This window comes from Ambystoma mexicanum, chromosome 6p (genome assembly GCF_040938575.1).
Source record: "Ambystoma mexicanum isolate Mex_15411 chromosome 6p, UKY_AmexF1_1, whole genome shotgun sequence".
Classification (NCBI taxonomy): domain Eukaryota; kingdom Metazoa; phylum Chordata; class Amphibia; order Caudata; family Ambystomatidae; genus Ambystoma; species Ambystoma mexicanum.
Genome location: NC_090935.1, coordinates 357,282,624 through 357,305,462, shown reverse-complemented (window position 1 = coordinate 357,305,462; position 22,839 = coordinate 357,282,624). Strand labels below are relative to the sequence as shown.

The 22,839-nt window shown below is 43.8% G+C and overlaps 1 protein-coding gene across 1 annotated transcript in view; it reads right to left on the bottom strand.

Moving 5' to 3' along the window:
- Positions 1 to 912: 912 nt before the first annotated feature.
- UGT3A2 (UDP glycosyltransferase family 3 member A2) overlaps positions 913 to 22,839 on the bottom strand; it is a 413,230-nt gene continuing 391,303 nt past the window's right edge. Inside the window, exon 7 of the mRNA XM_069627127.1 lies at positions 913 to 1,552. Coding sequence (XP_069483228.1) covers positions 1,276 to 1,552 — 277 coding nt within the window. The 3' untranslated portion in view covers positions 913 to 1,275. The remainder of the gene's footprint in view (positions 1,553 to 22,839) is intronic.

The window sequence follows — 22,839 nt, the reverse complement described above, 5'->3', positions numbered from 1 at the left end:
ATCCTTGTTGTAGCGTGCCCACACAGCTCAAATGGTTCACAGAACATTCCAGAAGCTGAGTCAAGATTTGAACGAGGCCTCTTTCCTTCATGGCAGGAAACCACTTTTAAAGTGCCTCATTATGTCTATGGTAGTAACGGTAAAAGAATGTTATTTTTTAAATATCAATTGCTTTTAAAATACCACCTAATTATGAGCTAGGATGCCATGAAATGCATACATGCCAACATTTTGGATCCCCTAGGAGGGAGGGAGACATGCCAACATTCGGCAGGCACTGAGAGGGAGATTTGACGACCGCAATCGGGAGAATGTATTTTTCCCATAGGATTGCATTGGGGTTATAATTATTTTAGGCGGGAGACAGTAAAATATTGCCCGATTTTTCATTTCAATATCGTGAGTCTCCCGTCTAAATCGGGAGGGTTGGCATGTATCGGGATATTTTATCATAGGAAGCGGTAGAATGAAATATCCCCATTGAACTGCATTGGAGTTTGGGATATTTTAGGTGGGAGACAGTGAAAAATACAAACATTTTTTGACCGAAACATCAGAAGACTCCCGTCTGATCGGGAGGGTTGGCATGTATGTGAAATGTTTACTGCATGGGCTACACAGGAAGTATCAACCACTTAATATGGGTTGTTTATGCCAAGCAGCACTATGTACCCCAAATGATGGAAATTGCGTGTGATCTCAATTCATAATTATGTTGTATTTTAAACAGAAGATATACATAAAATACCACATTTTTACAGTTACTATCATGATATAAAGAGTCTCTTTATGTTCATCTTTTTGAGTAGGATGACATACATGGGATAAGAATAAGGCTGTTTTGATGGGAAGATGATGATATCAGGCACCCTTACCATGCGCTTATCTAGCAAATCACATCTGAGTTCAGACCAAGGTACAATCTCTTTATTTGTCAAACACACGCTATAATTAAATCGACAAGAATACCTACACTGGCTACACGAGTGGCAGCAAACGTGCATTGCACACAGTAGACAATTTCTTCTTTAAATAGCTGCCTCATTTTCTGCCACCTCTACACCTACTCCAGGCTTACTATGCCAAACTGCTTTTGATTAGAGACAGCCTGATTGCATAAGAAAGATTAACTTAAAAAGTACACTCTTTTCAACCATATGTGGATATTTAAGCTTTGCATACATTTCACATTTTAGCTTAAAAATTGTGTAATGTCACATCATGTTTGTTTGGTTAAATATTAAAAGTAAAGTTACACTAACAAAAAATCCTAAATCAGTTCTTTTTTAGCTTATTTTGTCTGCACAGATTCGAAAGGGCAGCTCTCGTCACCTTGACGGATATGTATACCGCTGCCGCGAAGCATGCACACAGGAACAGCGCGACATCCAGCAAATATTGCTGGTACCATGGCTGTTGGGTGCCATAAGGACGCAGGTGGCCGCCTCCTTTGGAGATGATGATGTGCTCAATCCATCGCACCAACCTCTGATCAGGTGGAAAAGGATGCGACCGGTGGATCTTACTCTGAGCCGCTGCTGCTGACTTGTATCTGTGGACGAGAAGAAGAAAGGACAATTCACTGGCTTACCTCGCTACCCTTCAATCGTTATGCAACTTTCTAAACATGTTCAACACATGATCTCAGAAGAAAGCTATATGCCATAATTAACTCAGGTTGCGTAGGGGCCCATGTGACCATATCCAATACAGCTTGTAGATTCCCAATGCAGCTTAAACATCTTCTTCAGTAAATGACATTTGAAAGTTGCTTCCTGCCTCTCCAAATTATCTCCAGCGTAAACAATGGCAAATCAGGCCATACAAGCTCTGAGTTTATAGTTGGGTATTTTATAAATTACAGGTCCAGCTCTAAGGAGCAGTGGGGGGCTATAGAGAGATGATACACATTGAGTGCAGACATCTCTTACAGGAAGTCATGTACACAGAATAGCATGTATTAGGTGCAGTATATTTGAGAACAACGTGCAGAAACTCGAATGTGGCAGGAGCGTATTGGGTAGATGAATGTTGAACAGCACTAGACAGGAGAATGCCCAGCCGGGGTTTAAAGCAGGATATTGCGGGACAAAATCTGAGATGCATAATGGCAACTCATTTTCAATTTCATAGACGTTTGAAAGACTGTTCTTTTCAATATGTATTGGGTGATCTTAATAAAGTGAATAATAGATACTGGATGTTTTCTCGAGCTCACTACTGATCACATCTTGTGCATGCTTCTTATCATCAATGTGGCACCTTGAAATGCTGAACATCTTAGAACTAGGTAGGGTCACATGACTGTGCATGCACTCCTCTCGTATCCACTTCTGTTCGCTTTCCCCAGCCTCCAGCGTCTATTGATATTCTGCTGTGACCATAGTACTACTGATGGTTTACACCCGTGAACATATTGTCACCTAACTCACTCAAATGCATATAAATCTCAAATATACATCTGAAGATTCAGCCATCCAATTCTCCAGCCCTTATTGGTAGTACCACTGGATGCACAATAACCCAACTCGCTCACATACAGATACATATACACCTCAAAGTTCACTCACACAATATTTCAGTCCATAATATTAGGTACCACTGGAGACACACCCAGTCAACTCTCATACATGTACCCCTAGAGATAGAACCTGCCAACTCACTGTCAAATATATCCCACTTAAGATGCAGCCAGTCCATTTTCCAGTCTTTATTTATTATATTATTTTTTAATGTTTAATTGGTTACGCGATTTTCAACCTTTAACATAATCACATTTCTTATTTACATCATTAACAACCTTTCTATATCTTGTTCCACTTCCTCAATATCAAACCTCTTGTAGGATCATCTTATTTAGAGTCAATTAAATTCCTCCATACAGGTTTTACTCAAAGGTTTCTCAGCAAATTTTAGTGCGTCAATTGTACAACCTAATCTATTTGCTGTTAGTATGCTCTCCCACAATTCTTCTTCTTCGTTAGGATCATAGCCCTGAATCTGCAGGTTCATTTCCTTTTCCCTTAGATTATTTAAGGCGGGGCATAACAACATCCAATGTTTTATGGTTTCAATTGAGTTCCTTTCCTTACAATATCTACAGACAGCCTCTTCTCGTGTAAGTTTCTTCCTTCTCAGCAGGACTTTTCCTGTTGACAAGGTATTTAACCTTACTCGTAGTAGTAGGACTTTATAGTGTGCCAATGGAAATTTTAACATGTATAACGGCAGTTCATTGATCATCGTACGTTCCCACATGATGATGTAACATAGTTTACTTTGGGTCTTGAATTCAATAGTTTTTATCCAGTCTTTTTTCTGAAGCATTTTCTTCACTTGATCAGGGTTTCCTTTTAGGGTTCCAAGATCAATGTTTACACTGTCTAAAACAGCTTTGCATCGGTCTCTCCATCTCTGGAGGTTCACATCTTTCTTAATCCCAGGCTCATGAGTATCTCAAATGGACCAGGTGGAATATCTAACACGCATTTCCTATAGAGACAAATACATTTCCACACGACTATTGAAGCTAGGGAGTATAATCTCAGCTCATATCGGATTAATGGCACTGGTAGAGAGTTGCGTAGTCTCAGAATCTTCCTCCAGAAGTAACCTTCACAAATCTCCCAAACTTTCCAGGATAGATGGACCATAGTCTCATATCCATATGTTAAGACAGCTGCTACCTTTTGTTTGTAAAAAGTAACAACAGCAATCAGCGAGAAAGTCCCATATCTGTGATGCAAGGCTCTTCCTTGATTCGTCATCTTCAGTAATTTTTCTCCTACCAGCTGATAATGACCCATCTCGTTGATGTTTTTATTAATTCGTATTCCGAGGTAAATTATTGAGTCAACTACCTCCAGCTGTCGTTGATCAATAATCCATTTAAAAGGAATATTCTTTCCCATTTTACAGGACGCAGATCTCATGATAAGTACCTTAGATTTATCTACATTAATTTTCATTTGGTTTTCATTCAGATAAATCTTAAAGGCTGACAATCGTCTATAGCGGTTTGGTCGATAAAGACCAGGTCGTCCGCATATAGGATCCAAGGAATTTCACCTCCTTCAATTTTTGGTGGAAAGGCTCTTATTTGTTGCTGGGAGATCTTCATATCCACCAAATACAGGGCGAAAAGAAACGGGCCCAGGGCACACCCTTGTTTTATCCCTCGATAGGTATGGATCTTCCTAGTTATAGTCCCATTACTAGCCAGTTGGATCTGAACAGTCGTGCCAGTATAAAGTGCTTTTATTGCTTCTAAAAGGTCCTCCGGGCAGTTCCATGACTTTAGCTTTTTCCAAAGCAGTTCTCTACTTATTGCATCAAAAACTTGTTCCAAGTCTATGAACCATAGATACACTTTCACCTTTGTTTCCAGAGCTCGATGTTACATGAGTTTAGGAGGAAAAGGTTTAAAGATGTACCTACTCCACTTATAAATGCCGTTTGACGTTTATCTAATATGTTCTCCTTTGTTGCCCAATTTTTGAGATCTCGTAAAAGGATTCCTGCAAAGATTTTCCCGATGGAATCTAATGGGGCAATTGGCCTATAATTCTTAGGTTCAGTAGAATCTCCTTTTTTAAAGATTGGGACTATAACCGCATCCTTCCAAAAGGGTGGTACTGCTCTTGTTTTCTTCACCCTATTGAAAAATTAAGTATATCAAATTGGCCCAATCCTCTTTACTTTCCTTTAGCATCTGTTTGGAGATGCCATCGGGCTCTGCTGCCCGCGATTACCTTAGTTTATTAATTCTTCCTAGTATATCAAGATCAAACTCGATGTCCCATTCCTTCAGGTTTTGGATTTTTCCCCCAGATTCTGTATGCTGCTTACATTCAAAGAGGTCTGTATAGTGTTGTATCCATCTTTCCTCCGGCACTTGATTTATTATTGATGCAGCTTGGAGATCATCCTCTTTATTTATGATATCCCATAGAGGTTTTGGGTTACATACCCGCACCGCCGCTAACATTCTTTCTGCATGCTTTTGCAGTCTTGTGCTCTTTGTCGCCTTAAGCCAGTTTATATGGATTGTTTAATTTTCCTGATCGCCTCCATTTTCCCTGGCAGATCGCTCTTTTCCAAGTTTCGTAAATTTGCTCTATATTCTTTTCTTTTATCTACCAGAACATTTTGGTATGCATGTTTCCTATTTACAGTCACGATCTTACTTGAATTTTTGCAAATTGAAAACACCTTTAACAACCATTTATAATCCAACTCTGTCGGGTTTACAGCCAGATGATGATCATAGGAGTCTACCAATTTAGGAAGTAATTCTTGTTTTATTCAAAGTTTATTCCTGCTTCTTGAGACTTCCAATGGGATTAAATTAGCTTTTTAAGTTTGTTCAGTCCAGTTCTGTAACAATACTAGATAGTTTGAAGTACTCACGGAACTTCTGACGATATAAGTTTGCTTCTTTTGAAGAAAATGGTATGCCTCCCTCGAGTCTCTAATGAGGCCAATAATTGGACTCACAGAGACCGGAGGGCGGCATCCACGGGAAACCCTCCGGGGAAAAAAACCCGTCTGTGAGATGCCGTCACGGAGACCAAGGATTTTCGGTGGAGATACAGGTAAAACTTCCGATGGTGTTGTTTCCACAGTCGCAGCAACGGCAGCAATGGAGTGTAGCCGAATTCCTTCCCGTAATCCACAGCAGCGAACAGCAACAAGGAAGGGGAAAGGTAGCTTCAAATTTGAACCGCAAGAAGGCAAGCGGAAAGCAGCAAGACTAGACAGGAGCAAAACGGTACCGGAGCACCGAAGGGGAAGAGCAGGGAGCGCTGCGAGAAGCACAAGGCAAGGGATGATATAACGGAGGAGAAAAGGTAAGAAAAGAAATAATAAGCGGAGCGTAGCATAGAAGCAAGCAAGTAGCAAGTAGCGACGCACCTACCCGAAGCTGCAGAAGGAACTAAATAGCTCCGGGTAGATGGCGGTCGCAATCTTGAAAAGAACTAGACCGCTGCGCTGGAGTTGGAAGAACGAAACAAAAGAGGCGCCATCTTGGTTTCTTCCAGGAATACGTGGGATGATGCCTCTTCCACTGCAACCATAAGGATCTCCTAGTGGTTCTGACAAGTTCATTACTATGTCCAGCAGGGCATGATCGCTCACCAATTGTTTCCTAACAGTTAGAGATTTCATAGAGCGAATATCAATCTCTGATTTCCAGCGTAGTGCCCTCCCTTCTAATTCTACGATCTTCTTTGGCTTCCCATCCTTATTTAGGAGCTTGATATTCAGATCACCACATATCAGCATCAGCTGGTTTGGATCCTCTATCATGCCTTTATCAATTACTTGCATGATATCTGATATATTTATTATTTTTACATTTAATTTCACTCCAATAAGTATTGATCAGTAGGATCTTTACTTTCTAACTCCTTATGCCTTTGTTGAGAGTAAGGATTTGTACATAGGGGTTTGGAATGGCAGAGTCCTTCATTTGCAGATCATTATTTATTTTTACCAAGACTAGAAGGCCAGCATAGGCCCTCCTCTTTTCACCTTTTTTCTTGCGGGGTTCATGAATACCTCAATACCTTCACATACTGGTTTATCCCTAATCCAGGTTTCCTGAAGACAGATAATCTTGTATTCCTCTAAGAAATTATCTTCACCAGTATATAGATGCTTGAAACCCTGTGTGTTCCAAGAGGCAATTTGGATTTTCTTTGCCTCCTTTCCATTTTTGATCTATTGCTTCTTCTTTGCCGCCACGGCTTTAGCCATCTAAGACCAATCGGCATCCGTTGAGACCTTCTGTTGTGGGGGCTTATTTATCCCTCTCAAATTCCGAGAATTATCTATCGTAAAGCTTAACTTTCCAACTTCATCCCTTTAAAGGGGTAGGTTTTTTGTTTCCTCGCGATAACAATTCTTTTGATTGCTTATTCCCCCCCTCTTTCATCTTCGTCTCCACCTCCTTTTTGTCACTTAAACCGGGTTTTTTGGTGTCAACATGGCCTTTCTCCCAATCCGCTTTGCTCCTTATTTCATTGGGTATTGTTGTTTGAGTCTTTTCCCCTGATGTTTCTTTAACCCTTTCCTTTCCTTTGCGTTTCAACCTCTCCAAGGCTTTATAGTCTATTACGTTATAACCCAATTGTGCAATATTGACCTTCATTTCCATCAACGAGTCTTTAATCATGCCGTTTCTTAGGTGCAGTATCACCAGGTCTAGCCTCCTTTCCGTTTCGAATTCCACAATTATGATGTCATCAGGTGTTAAAAATCGCAAAGTTGGAACTTGCCATAGGAGAGACATCACCTGTTTGCGATTCAACAGTGTCTAGCCTTCATCTTTTCCAAATTTTCTCTATTTTCACTTAGTGAGTACTCGCAGAATTCCTTTTTTGATACCCTTTCTTTTCTGACCACTCTTTCCTCTCACTGATTTTTCTTGGTATCTTCTCCGAACTCTTAGGGTCCTTATCTTTTTTTACCTGTATCAATTTATTTTCATCGTCACACCTTTCTCTTTTCTCTTTAAAAGTTTTGAAAGCCTCCGTTCTTTCATCCCTATCAACTCGATTTTTTCCCCCCTCTGACATCGGCTTCTTTTTCTTTTGTTCTTTGATTTGATTGTTATTTGTCCTTTTACATGACCATTTTTGTCCGGTTTTACCCTCTTCGGACAGGTCAGAGACCTGTTTATCAATCTCCAACCTATCTGAGGGGCCAATACTGTCCCAGGCCTCTGCTTCATTATTTTCATCCAAGACGTTTATCAGATCACTCAAACAGAATTCTGAAATTGTTGATTTGTCAACATTTTGTGTTTTCTTACTTATGTCCGCTCTCCCAGATCCTTCCACATCATACAGGTCTTTCTCTAAAACCATTTCTCTTCTTTCTGTTTGCCTTTTGCTGCTCTTCTAGACTTGGAGGAGATATCATATTCCTTAGGAATGACCTTGAACCATTTTGTTTTCTAGATTTGGTTATGTTTTTTGTTTTTTTTCCTTTTTCCAATTCCGAGGATTGATTGTCATATTGTTTCCCCACCACCTCAAGGGGTTGAAAGATCGGGAAACTCAATTTGTTAATATCTTTATCATTCTCCTTACCAACCTTTATTGTTGTTTTTCCTCCTGTAGCTGTTTGCTTCATTATGTTGGGTGATTCTTCAGACAATTTAATTGGACCAGATTTCGACCTGTTTTTAGGACTAGCTTTTTGTCCATCAATTAGATTTTCCTTGTCGAAATCCAAGCAACAGCATTTTGACTTTCTTTTTTCCCTTTCATTCAGTGGTAGTTCCCCGCTCCTTCCTTCAAAGAGGTGGCCTTTTTCCGATTTATGGATGTTTCTCATCCATTTACAATCTTCTAAAACCGCCTCCATTAGGAGCATTTTGTCATTAGCTTCACTCCTAGCTAAATCACTTAAGCGGGTTTGCCACTGTCTAGTTTGCTCCGCTTCTGTGTCCAACCTTCGATTCACTGTTTTCACAAAATAATTCAAATCTGTCAACTGCTCCTTCGACTATAAGTCATTTGTAAGAAGATCTTGTAAGGTTTCATTCAAGTTTTCATATAGCTTGAGAAATGGCGCCATAGCTATCGTTAGAGCTGCCATCACAGTGTTTTGTATATGTGACAGCTCTTTCATTCTATCGATGTTGGAATTTTCCTCCAAATTTGGGGGGGCAGATTTTTCAGCCAGAATACCATCTTCTCTATCTGCGTCATCTGAGGGTAGATCAGCGTCACTGTTTACCATCAGCACTGTCCATGCTTTCCTCTCTTTCTTCAGCTAACAGCATCTTCTCCCTATCCAGGGCCACAGTCTTGTCCTTAATGAAAGACAGGTATTTTCATTTTTCTCTCACGATTTTGGCCATCAAGGCTGAATGTTTAATCAGTTTTTCCGCCAGTATTGAGTTACTCGCATTTCTTTCACATAATTCCTCAGGGGGATTTACATCAGGATTTTCAAACATGGCTCTGGGCTCATTCAAAGGATCATCACTAATTGACTTCCCCTTGTTTAAGGTATTAGAATACCTTTTTCGTTCCTGTGCGAGATACTCATAGAGACACTATAAAACACCTTGCACCCATCCAGATCTGTCCAGTTCTCCATCAACTGGGCTCCGTAGAGTTCTTCATTGGGTGGAATTCGAGATGATTGTGTTTTATCTCCCCTTATTTTTGTATTATCCCTGTGGAATTTTGCCCCTCCTTCCTTGCTCAAGAGAAGGTTTTTTCCACTGGGCAGATTTTCCCTCAACTTTGCTCCATGGGTACCTTCCTTTCATAGTTTTTCACTGTCGCTCGCAATTTCTCCAGCCCTACCCCCCTCTCTTGCGATCGCCGATCCATCACTCTGCCCGATAGCAGCAGCTGTGCTTCCTCCCCCAGCCATGCATTCACAGGTGTGGTCCAGAGGCGGAGTAGGAGGAGGAGTAGGAGGAGGGGAGAGTGGAGGGCGGGCTTTGACTTTGAGTCAGCTGCCTGGAAATCCACTCCCTTCGCCACAGGATCCATCGGCGCCCCTGCGCATTCCATTTGTAGGTCGCCAGCCATCAGTAACTTCAGGTCTTTTAATATCACCGAATTTATAATAGACTTCTCAATTTCCTCGGCAACTTCCAAGAGGTCATCTTGATCTCCGCCGTTTAGCGGAGACGTGTAGGCATTTTGTTTCTCTAAGTTTTCAGGGCTCTCCGCCAGTGTTTTACCAGGGAGAATCACTTCTTTTTCAGCAGCCCCTGCCACCGATTTCTGTATGTCACTTTCTAGCAGGCAGTTGTCTTTAATTGCTACATTATATTTCCTCGCTCATATTTCATTAAATACTGAGCGCAGTCCATCTGAAGCAGCATTTAGGTCGCTTGCAAGGGGTTCAGGATCATTAACGACGGTCATGGAAACCGATTACTGTGTGTCAATTTTCAGCAAGCAGCAATGTTTTGTTCCTTTATTCTCTATCCCCAGTTGCTTTCCTTTTAGAAATATGTGTGCCGACACCTCCTCTAAAACAGGATTTGGGACCCGCGGGTTTACTTTCTTTGCAATAGCCATTACATCTGGGTACTGAATGTTATCTACCAGCAAGATACCGGCTTTTGGTACGGCATTTTCTTTCCCCTTTAGCTTCCCGTTTAGTTCTGAAAGTGGGGTTGGGTCATCTGGAACAGAATTAAGGTCGCAAACACTAAAAGGGAGGTGCAATTGTTTTAATGATGGGAGCGCTGATTTTAAAGAGGCACGGGGAGATTTTGATGAACAGGAAATACCCCTCTGCCTCACCTGTAGCCTCGTCTGTGATCCCGTAGTTTCATGTGCATCTGAGAGGCTTCTTCCAGTGTTCTCCTCCTTTTCATGTCATCGTGCAGCTCCTCTCACCAAGGTTCCCACCAGCAAACACCAGACAACACCACTTGCAGACCACTTTCACAGCCACTTTCGCGGTGGTCAGTGGTTTTATGGGTAGCTTCCAGCAGCCCATAGGATACAGGCCCCAGCTCCGGGCAGGGTTAAAGTGGTAGTAGCAGCAGCAGCAGCAGGTCCAAACACCAGACAACACCACTTGCAGACCACTTTCCAGTCTTTAAAGCTAGTACCACTGGAGACAGCCAGTCAGCAGGAGCATTCATGCCCATACTTTAGTCATCAGTTCACCTTGAATGTATGTGCTTTGTGATTGCCCACTGTTGAATACTGTTAGATAATTGCCTGATGAACTTGTTGGGACAAACTCCCAGGTAGACTAGAGGGCTGTTAGAAATTTGCAGACTCTTGGAATGCCCAATACCTTCACCCCAAAAGGAACGCAGACCCAGTCAGATAGCAAGTTCAAACTGCGGCTTATTACAGCAAAACCAACCGGGATCAGTACATGGATAGAGGAAATCTGTGGACCACTCCACATGTCCTGGCTTGCAGGCCAGTTTTGTCCTAAAGTTGCGTCATAGTGATGTCACAACCTGGGCCCCTCTACAGAAAACCTATCTCCATCTGGGAATGGCCTTCAGGAACCTAATAACCTATATAATCCCCTAAACATGCTATTTTACTGGTTCTTGCATGTCAGGTGGCTGGCCTGGTCCATCCTCAAATCGCTATCTCTAACAATGTTGCAGTGTGAGGGTCTTAACATTGGTTCTTGCCCGTTGCTACCCACCCTAGGAGCCTGAACTGGGATTAGCTAGAGTTGACCTCCCCAGGACTGGGATCTGCAAAGGTTCTCAGCTCTTGGTGTACCTTCTCAAGGTAATAAGAACGACTATGTGTCTGCATTGTAACTTGTGTGTACCACCTTAGACTATGAGACTGCCTGTAGATCTCGTGCAACACTTGTCTCACATTGTAATATCTTTGTTGCAAGCTTCTGTCTGGTGGCGGGAGATCGGCTCCTTTTCCCAGCGCTGGTTTGTGTCCATTGTCTGAGTCGACTGGGTCAACTGTTCAGAGACCATGATTTGGAGCTCTGAATTATGAAGAACTATTTGCATTTATTGCAATTGGTGTTACTGTCGTTCAGGAAATGGAATGCCATTCATATCTGGTGGCCTTGGCAGCGGGCCCTGTCTCATACGCTTGCTCTTTTCCAGCCTGAATTCCTACTGTGTCCATGCGATTCTATATTCTCCATATGTTAGTAACCCGTGGCTCTGTCACATCCTGCAGTTCCATAAGGTTATTTTCATATAAGCATCTGCAAGCTTTACTCAGGATCTCTAGCTTCTTGCGGTTTCTGCATTGCTGTGTTCAGCTAATGATAAAATAATAAAAGCAATGACAGTGTGTATATGTATCTGTCCTCTATCTATAGAACTGTACGCTCGTGTTCTTCATGTATTCGGGTGTGTGTTTGTGTCCCGATGTGTGGATGGCACGTGTGCTTCATGTCTAATGCTGCTAAATTGTGGTGTGTCTAACGACATAGTAATGTGGCTTCTTGGCACTTTAATCAATACTGTCAATTGAGGTCTCTTTGGTGGCAGCCTGGGGCTCCTCAACTTTGGGGTAGACTTGTACCGCACCTGATATTTAGGGCTGGCTGAGAGGGTGCCTTTCGACATACTTATTGATCATTGGAGCACTAAGAATTGGTCCGAAATAGTATGGGCATTCACGGCATCTCCTGGCCTCCTTCTGTGTCATGCACCTAGATGGGAGGGGGACGAGTGGGCAAATTTCCCCATACCGCTTCAGTCCCCCCTCTGGTCGACTTGTCAACCAAATCCTTATATGACAGTCCTTTTGCTCTGGGCTGCCATATCTTCGTTATTCCTCCAAGGTGTCCATAATAGTTTGTGTGGTCATCAAATGACCAGTGCATGTAACAGCATACTCTTTCAAGGTTCCACCAAACCCACTTTCCTTCATTGAACTTTGGATCATGTGGATTGTCCAGCTTTATGGTCCCTGCTGGAAATAGTTCACACTGCGCAATCTTCTTTCTCAGCTTGTCTCGTTCTGCAACAATCTCATCTATTGTTCCTCCCATGTTCACATCCATCAGGATCTGCATTCCAATTGCCTCTTCTGCTATTTTCCTGCACCTTGCCATGCAGATCTTGATCCCACACACTGATGCTGCTCCCAGTACGAGTGCTCCTGCTATCACCTTCAGTCCATCTGACAGCTATTTTGGCATCCATGACCATATGTATGCTAACCAGCTCTTGTCCTTTCCTGTTCCTCTTGCTTCATCCTCGATTTTCACATGCATCTCTGCCAACTGTGCTACTGCATCTGAGAGAGTTCCGTTATCTTCATCGTTAGTTGCTATAAATGTGCAACATGAACTCCCTATCTTTGCACAAACTCCTCCTTCCATGGGCGTGAGGATATCCAGAACATATCTATTCTGAAGCGCCACCAAACTTATTGATATGGGCTCTTCTTTTATAGCATTGAACCTATTAACTGTAGAGTTAATTGTGACCATCAGCTCCCAACAAGTGATCTGTAACCCCTTGGCATTTGTGTACGTCTGCATTCCTGGTATTATTAATGCAAAGAACATCTGTGTTCTGCTAAACAGTCAGTGTTCTGCAGGGATCTTGTCCAGTGCTGTTTCTGATGCCTTTGAGAAGTAACTCCATGCATGAGCTCTGCGGGGACAGAGGTACTATTAATAAACTGGTACAACAGAATAAAAGAGCTAAAGTTATGGCCACACTCACAACAGTTATGTCCTTCTCAAAGAAAACAGCAGGATATAGCTTGCTTGGAATAATTAATATACACAAACAAAAGCTTGTGGCCATGTTTCTGTATGCTTTGGAGACATCATTTACGGACTGGTCTAACTGGGCTGATGTTACTGAAGGTATCATATGGCATAGATTGCTTGGCCTTAACAACTATACCCCTGTACAGGCAGTCCGTCTGGAAGTGGGGCTTATTTCCCTGGCTACTCAAATTGAACATAACAGGGCCAAACTCTATGAGAAAATTAAATTTGCATATCCTGGAACCCTTCTATACATTCTTAGGGAAGGTTTAGAGGAGGGTAAGATGGAGGCCCTTAATAAATGTAAAGAACTAAATCTGCAACTATTTTAAAAAAAAATGTGTTGGACACCTAGGTGGGAACATGGTGAAGGAGTGGTGTTAAAATCTCTGAAAAATGTCATTGAAAAGTGGGACTGGGTGACTAGTCACGATAAGGTCTCTACCATGAGTTCTCTACATACCTTTTCAATGATGCCCTTTAGATATAAAGAACCCCAAAGATATCTCTTACTTATGCTATCACAGACCAATCGCAGAATCTTCATGGATATTAGAGTTAACCGTCTTAATGTCCTGGGGGTTCGTGGAACGTGGATAGGTCTACCCATTGAAAAAAGGATTTGCAGACTCTGTGTGGCCAATGACAATGTGGTAACTATAAGACATGTTTTCACCTGTTGCTATTCAATGAGATCTACCTATGATAAATACTTTGCTAAACTTGATCGGGAATATAATGATATTGAAAGTGAAAACCTTCGGTTGTACTGTATCTCCGGGAGGAGTAACTATCTGACTATTGCCATCACTCAGATCTGGAAAGTGGCAAAAGAAAGTCTATGTAAATTTGAAGATGAGGTGAAATTGCTTATGGGCCTAGAGAAGGTAAATGAATAGGGCCCTGTTTTTGGCACAGATGTGTAAGGTGTTTATCTACTTTGTTGTCCTACTGTATACATTACTTTATGTTTGGGTTTACTTCTGCTTCTTTTTCTTTTTTCTTTCTCTTTTTTAGTGTATTAATTTTCTTGATGAATTTAATGTATATGTTAATTCTGTTTTGTAATTATGTTTCTTTTTTGACTTTGTGAAAAGTTATTTTTAAAAGTAACTCGCCCCCCCCCCCCTGCCTTTTCACTCTGCTCAATCCATCCTGCTTCTCTGCCTTTTCTATCTGGGCTGTTGCTGCCACCTTGACTGATCTCTTCCTTCTCTTGTTGTTATTCATCTTTAGGAAGTCATCAAGTTTCACATCCTTCTTGAGTACAACCAACAAAGGCATGTTGATGTGTACCAATGAGGATACTCCTCCCCACTGAGGTGGCAGCTTCTCATACGCCTTTGATCCACACGCCCAGTAGTGATTAACCAGTACTGTCATTCCTGCTCTCATTGCTGCAAGTTGTTCAATTGTTTTGCATCCTACGTTTTCACCAGCTTCGACTTCACCATTGTTCTGATAGCACAATGCTGGCGTCTTCAGGGGAATTATTGGCATTGGTCCAGCTTCATTCTCTACCCATGCCAGCAACTTTGCTCTAACATCCCATTCCTTCAGGCACTTGTCATTTTCTTCCTGCACCTGGTTCACTGGCGACTGTGCTAGTGTCAGTGCCTTGCTTCCCACCACTCCATCTTGGCATCCATCGTTAGTGTTCACTCCTCCATACACTAATATCTGTGGCCTTTCCCAGCATCCAGGCTCTCCTCCTATCTCCTTCAATGGGATAGTCTTTGTTTCTCCTTTCTCGAGTCCATCAGTTATGTACTGCAAACCTTCATCTAGCTGCCAATGTTTTTTTTCTAAAACAATTTGTATTGATTTTTGAAAAAAATAATACACAAACTGGTGAATAACATCGATGATACATCATGTTCTACATCTACTCAACTCCCACTCTGGTTGCCAATAATTGTTCATCATGTCTAGTGTCTTTATGTAGTTATCTTCATATGGGAATGTCCCTTTGGACATCCATCTCAATGTTGCTGTCTTTCCTTGGAATCTGACTCGCGTTTGCGCCATTGCGAGATATATATCATGCAATGTGCTTTTGCTGCTGGTATTTCAGTTGCTATGAACGTTCTGGAGGCACTCATGGCGTAGGGGATTAAAGAGCAGACATAACAGCTCTCCCCAGTGGTTTCCTTACCTACTTTGGTCATGTGTTTATACCACATGTTGTTAGATACGCGTGCCATGTCAGTGAGATAACATGTCAACTCCCTTCATGTCTATGCCAACACTGCGCTTACTTCTCCTTACCTTATCAGCAGTGTCTTCTCATACACCTGACATGATCGGCCCTCTTGCTTGAGTTGGGGGAATGTTAGTATATGTTGCAGCAATAGTGCTAACAGGAACATATAATTGTAAAAATAAAAATCCCATCGAGCCACTGGGAATTAATAGACAGAAAATGATAATGTTCTTTATTGATTCTTTCATTTCCACTTATGCTTTTTGATCCTTGCAGCCTGGTGATAAAGTGGCCCACCTGAAATTCTCAAAAGAAGGCGTTACTGTGTTAGTATTTGTCAGTACCCTCAATCCTCGCGAACCAAATAATCACTAATAGTGAAGGCAAAGACCTCCTCACAGACCTTTCCTAGTGAGGGGTCTCTCAATGTAGCCAACACTGGGAATTCACTGTGTTCAAGTTGTGGGTAGGCTTGGGCCAAATATTCTACAAAAACAAGATAATATAGTGCAGGGGATCGTGCTCTGAATTGTCTGGGTCTTCTTATATAGTGCACAAACTGGTTAGAAAAACTTTCGGGGTGATGGGTGGGATGTAGCATCAGGACAACTATACAATCCCCACAACATTCACGTCAACCTGCGTGTGCAGAAAAGAAAAATAATAAACAGACAATGTTTCTTTAATCAATCTGCACAAGTGTTCCAGTGGCCACTTCTGCTGCTTGGGATCGACTAACCATCGGTTGGCCCTGTCTCCCTAAGTCAGTGAGGTTTGTAGTTCCTCGAGATACATCGAGGTCCTGAACGTTGGACCTATCAGTCACCGAGACGCTGTTGCCAGGTGAGGCCACTGCTTCGTAGGGCTTGACATCTTGAAGGTGATTCCAGACGGACTTCCCTACTAATTTAACAGCTCTGTCTGCTATGGCCCCAACCACGTGAGGGCCAATGAATCTTGGCGCATTCCAGTGCTGCACAAAGTTACGTAGGAGAACAATGTCTCCCACTTTTACAAAGTGCTTTAGTTCATTGTATTGTGGTGTGTCGTCGCTGTCGACGCCTTTGCTGTCTTCTGGGCCCCCCCTGGATCCGCTGTATCTGGCGAGAGATAGGGTCTTCCCCTTTTGTGTGGGCCTGGCACGTCACTAGTACTACCTGTTTTGGATATGCAATTACCTCGATCAACTTGCCCTATAATAGCGCGTGCTGTACCGGAGTCCCATCTGCTCTCCTGAACTCTCTCCTGAGCCATCGCGCCAGTCCTGAGTGTACTGAAGACATCATGTAGATGGAGTCAGAATAAATGATCACATACTTCTCTAAACTGTTTTCTAGTGCTAGTATAAAAGCCACTAGTTCTGCTGCCCGTGTTGAATAATGGGATGGTAGTCACGCACTTATAACCACCTCGCTTGTCCCGACCTCCTTCAGTCTTACCACTGCAGCCCCAGTATGTCTGATCCCATTAGCTTGATCAATTGTCGATGAACCGTCAATGAACAGTACATCATCTCCCCATTCTAGTGCATCTTCCTCCACTTTGCGTGTCTCACTGAACAGCTCTATGTTCTTTGTGCAGTCATGTGCATAGTCTCCTGCCTTGAGGACATCTGCCAAAAATATTGTTGGATTTACTGTCTTGCACCTTACTATTTTCAGTCCTACATTTGATAGTATCAACTCATACCCTGATGCTCTCTGCGTGCTCAGTGTGCTCCTTATCTTATGCAGTATTGCAAAGTGGACGTGCTCCACGTACAATGTGGTGGCGCACATCATTGTCACTGCTGATGACTTTACCACTGCCAAGGCGGAACCTCCAAATGATTGTTTGCACGGATAATGTCCTCTCATCACTGGGTCAAGTTGTCCACCGTAGTAAGCAATTGGCTTATGGCCCATGCTTGTCTTTTGTGTCAGTACTACCTTCATCACTACTACGTCAGTATGCAAAAACAAGAAAAACTCCTTCTTATAGTCAGGGTTCCCTAACACTGGAGAAGTACTTATGGCTTCCTTCACTTCTTCAAAAGCCTCAGTCATCTCTGTGGTCCATGTCAGTGTCTTTGCTCCCCTTTGTGCCTCTTTCAGAGCACCCAGTAGTGGCCTGGTGTATGTGCTGTAGTCAAAGACCCATGCTTTGCAGTAATTGCACAACCCCAAAAACTGTTGCATTTCCCTTACTGTCTTGGGCTGGGGTGTTCTACGTATTGTCTCTGCTCTTTTTGGGGCAATGTGTCAGCCGTCCTTAGATGTCATCTGTCCAATGTATAGCATCTCCTTCTGGCAGTACTGTAGTTTTTCCACATACTGTAAAATGTGTTTTCTGTCTGTAAGTTGCTTATATCCCCCTGTTAAAGATAGATGGTGACTCGCAGTACCCTTGTGGTAAACGAGTGTGTTTCCAGTTCTGATTTTGGTAAATAAAGCTGGAAAAATCTTGTGAGTCTGGGTGTAGTGGCACTGAAAAGAATGCATTCTTTAAATCAATGACTGTGAAACAGGTGGCTTCCACTGGAATGCCACACAAGATTGTTGCCAGATTTGCTGCTATGGGATAGTCTGCTTCTACAATATGGTTAAGAGGTCTTAAATCCTTAATGAAATGTCATGACCCCCCATGGGGTACACTGCTGTGTTGCATGGAGATTCTGATGGTACAAGAATGCCTCTGTCAATCAGAGCTGTGATTGTTTTATAAATGCCTTTTTCATCTGCTTCCTTGGTTTGGGAGTTAGGGGGTATTGCTGTACTCTTGCCAAAATCGCTCCTGGTCCCCAAAATAAGGGTGCCACTTCCTGCGCCATAGCCATTCTCGGTGGCACCTCCCTGTAATGCATCTGTAATCACTATGTTACACTCATTTTGCACACCATCTCCAATTCCTGTATCTCTTCACCAAATAGTTCATCACCTGTCACTGTGGTCAGCCTGCGCCCCTCTGCAATGACAATTACTGTTCCCTATACCCCCCAGTGTCATCTACTCCATGCACTGCAATCCAATCCTCCCTTGCCAACATGCCTCTATCTCTATTGACACTATCGTTCCTTCTAACTCGTCCAATGGTGTCTCTGGCCTGAACAGGTATTCGCTTGGAACTCACACGCCTTCCCTGCAATGCCTGGCATCCATGTAATGGCAATGTCAGTCCAATATTGAAACATCTATTGGTCCACTGGCACCTCCCCGTACCATGTGTCCACAATATGCTCGAAAAATCTGCTTTACATTTAAAATGTGTATGCCTGGTGTTGGGCACACTATGTGATTTAACATTTGATTTGATTTAACATTTATTATGCGCATATCTCGAGAGAACCTGGCAGCGAGCTGCATATAGGCGCATGTGTTAATATAATACTGATAACCTAAAGAAGCCCATCAATCAGAATACTACACAAACAGATAGGTTTTTATGTGTTTACGAAAAATGGTTAAGGAATTTAGTTGACGAATATGTATCAGCAAGGAATTCCAGGCTCGAGGGCCTGCGACAGAGTAGCGTCTGTCACCCCAGGTGGTAGTTCTGGAAGGAGGAACAACCAACAAGCATTTGTCCATCGAGCGCAGTAATCGCGAGGGTTTGTACTTTATGATTTTAGATACTAGATAAATAGGAGCAAGATCGTGAATACATTTAAAAACCAAACATAGCAGTTCAAACTGTATTCGCTCCTGAATTGGCAGCCAATGAAGGCTCCTCCGGAACCCTGATAGTGAATTTTTCTGAGACAGTGAAAAAAATCAGTCGTTCTGCAGAGTTCTGTGTCACCTTAAGCTCCTGGAGTTGGTATTTAGGTAAACCAATCAACAAGGCATTGCAGTAGTCCAATTTGGTTTGATGAGAGAACCCCCCACCTTAGGGTGGTCCGTCTCGGAAATCAGTGGAAGCAATGGTTTTAGGAGCTTCATCTGATAATAACAATATTTTATTATCTGATTTACCTGTAGATTGCCGTTCATGTTTGATTGCCCGATAACACCAAGAATCTTAACAGTCTGAGTGTAATCAGCAGTTTGTCCAAACAAGGTAGGGCAGGGTATTGAGTCCAACTAATTTCTCAATTTCTTCTTGGGGCCAAAAACAATAATCTCCATTTTAAATGGATTTCATTAGAGCTTATTGTCCTGCATCCAGATATGTATTTTTTCGGCACATTTCACTATACGCTCAATTGCCACCACCAGTTGTGTGTCTTATATATATTTGCGTATCATCCGCATTGGAGTGATAGCACAAATTGAACTGAGAAAAAATATTCAGTAATGGACTTATATATAAGTTAAACAGTATTAGCGACAGGGACAAACCCTGAATCTTGGTTTTCATCCAGTAGCATTTCCTCATTGCATTTGTTGAGGCCTGCTAACTATCTGATTTAATCACTAAATAGAGAAGGAACAAGTTACTTACCTGTAATTGTTGTTCTCCAGCGTGGGTCTGGCATGGATTCACATGCTCATGAATATTCCCCATCGTCAGGCTGGGAATCCTCAGTAAAGAAAAAATCAGTATCAATTTCGTTTCTGAACTGTCTTTCTGAGTAGTAACCAATCACTGGTCTCTGGGTCATACTGTCCCCAGCCAATGACTGCCCTCTCCCTAAGCCCCTCCCCTGGCAGCCATCCTCAGATTTGGTAGCACGTAAAGTGGCAGTATGACCAAGTGAAGAGCCGTAGAGGGGAAGGAAGGAGGGTTTGCATGTGAATCCCTGCCAGACCCACGCTGGAGAACAACAGTTACAGGTAAGTAACTTGTTCCTTCTCCAGCTTGGGGTCTGGCATGGATTCACATGCTCATGAATATAAGAATACATAGCAGTACACACATGCACAACCACGGGAGGTGGCAAAAGGCTCAACATTAAGCATTACATAAACTCAACATTAAGCAACTCTTACCTCCTCACCAGGCCCACCTTCAGGCGAACAGGTTGCGCAGTACTGCTTGGCTGACTCTGGACTCCTCCCTGGAATCCCGGTCGACGCAGTAGAATCTCGTGAAGGTGTGCGTCGACCTCCACGTAGCAGCCCTGCAGATGTCCAGCAGGGGCACACCAGACAAGAACGCCGTAGTAGCAGCGATCGCTCTGGTCGAATGGGCTCTCGGACGGCCGGGCAACGGTCGGTTGGCCAAACGATGACAGTGCATGATACAGCCGGAGAGCCATCTGGAATCTGGAAATGGAAGCCTTCGAGAGAGTTCACAGGTCCAAAGTTCACAAACAGCTGTGATGTCTTCCGAAAACTCTTTGTTCGGTCCACGTAGAACATAAGCGCTCTAGCTACATCCAGCGAGTGCAAAGTCCTCTCGGCCAGCGACGAAGGCGACGGAAAGAAAACTGGAAACACCAAGGGCTCGTTAAGATGAAAGTCCAACGGCACCTTGGGCATGAAAGAGGGGTGCGTTCTCAGCACCACCCTCGTATCGTGAAAGGTCAAGTATGGAGGCTTGCAGGATAGGGCCTGAATCTCTCCCACGCGTCGTGCAGAGGTAATGGCCACAAGGAACGCTGTCTACCACGACAAGAACTTCAACGGAGCCGAATGCAAAGGCTCGAATGGTGGCCCCCTGAGCCTGGTCAGCACCACGTTGAGCTCCCACGCCGGGGCTGGAGCCTTCACCGGCGGGAACGATCGGAACAGTCCCTTAATATATTCCTTCACCAGTCGATGAGACTACAAGGATGGCCGTCCTGCAGTTCTGGTGTATCGGGAGATCGCTGCCAGATGTGCCTTGATGGAAACGTGAGCTAGTCCAGCTTTGGCCAGCAACAGTAGGTATGGTAGCACTTGAGGTGCCGTAATCCGAAGAGGGTTGATCTTCTGTGCACGGCACCAGACAGAGAACCTCTTCCACTTATGTGCGTAGTACTTAACGCCGTGGCCTTTGCAAGAACCTCTCTGCAGTCAGCTGGGATATCGTACCCTCCAAACTCTAGTGCTGCAGGAGCCAGGCCTGCAAGTTCAGCGACTCCGGGTCGTGATGAAGAATGGCGCCTCCCTCTCTGGAGAGAAGATCTGCGTCCGTCGACAGCTTGACTGGTGGGGACGCTGAGAGGTCCGGGAACCAGATCTGTCTCGGCCACGCCGGTGCGATGAGGATCATCCTGCACTGGGACCTCTTGAGCTGGCTGATGAGTTGAAGCAGCAGCAACAACGGAGGAAACGCATACAGGAACAGACCGTCCCAGGGGAACGAGAAAGCATGGCCCATGCTCCTCGGCTGGGGGAACCTGCTGGCGAACCTCTGGCACTTGGAGTTTGTCGCCGTCGCGAACAGGTCGATCTGGGGTTTGCCCCATCATTGGAAGAGCCGATCCACTTGATCCTGGCGTAGTTCCCACTCATGGCACAAGCGCAACTCCCTGCTGAGTGAGTCAGTGTGAGAGAAGGGCCTCAACGACCGGTGGGGGGTGTCTGTACTTCCGCTCCCTATATGGTGGAGGAGAGGCACAGGAGACCCCAGCCAAGATTCTCTATTCGGTAGCAATGGTCGAGCAATCAAGGCCTAGCTTCTCAGGAGGTGATGCAGGCTGGTTCTTAAGTACAGTGTATTCCCCAAGCCCCCACAAAGGAATATCCACACTCTGTATTGGTTAGAACACAGTCTTTATATAATCAATATTTAAGGTTATGTACATTTATCATAATAACTCACTTTGTACTCCGGCAAAATCTACAATGGAAAATATATACAATCCTAAAGTGGTACCACCCTAGATCTCATTAAAGTGCATGAACAATACTGTACAATGTCACACAGACCAATAGAGTGAAACCAGCAATAGAGAGAGGAGAGAAAATAAGATGGTTGAGCAATAGGCAGAATATTGGCCCCTACCACTGGACACAGTTCTGTGTGGAGATTCCCCAACCTGGGCAACCTGCAAATAAAGATATAGCACAAGCCCAGTCCATATATTGCTCTGCAAGTCTTATTCTCTCCTATAATGTTTTTACCCCCCCAATGTACCTGGTGGAGTCGAGCTCCTTGAAGAGGCGTCGACAAACGTCGAGGAACTCGCTGTTCGGCGACGGGGAATCGACGGCCCTTCTTGAATGCCTTCCCTTTCAAGCGGGAGGCACGGGGCGTCGAACGTCCGTCAACAAACGAGGTAGAACGATGTCGATGAGGCGGCAGCTTCGTCCGAGCGGTGCTCGTCGGCGTCGGAGCGTCGGCGTCCTGCAAGGCGGAGGTGTGCGGGGCACCTCGATGACAATAGTTCTGGACCGCAAAGATTGTAGAGACGGAGGCCCAGCAAGGGCGTCGAGTCGTCCGAGTCTTTGAGGTCGTCGGGTGGCGGGAAACCCACCGGCAGGTTTCTCCTCGGCGCGTTGGTCGTCCTCGACTTTCTCCGGCAGGATAAGCGGTCGACGATGCGGTCGAGAGAGTCCTTCGATTGAATGTTC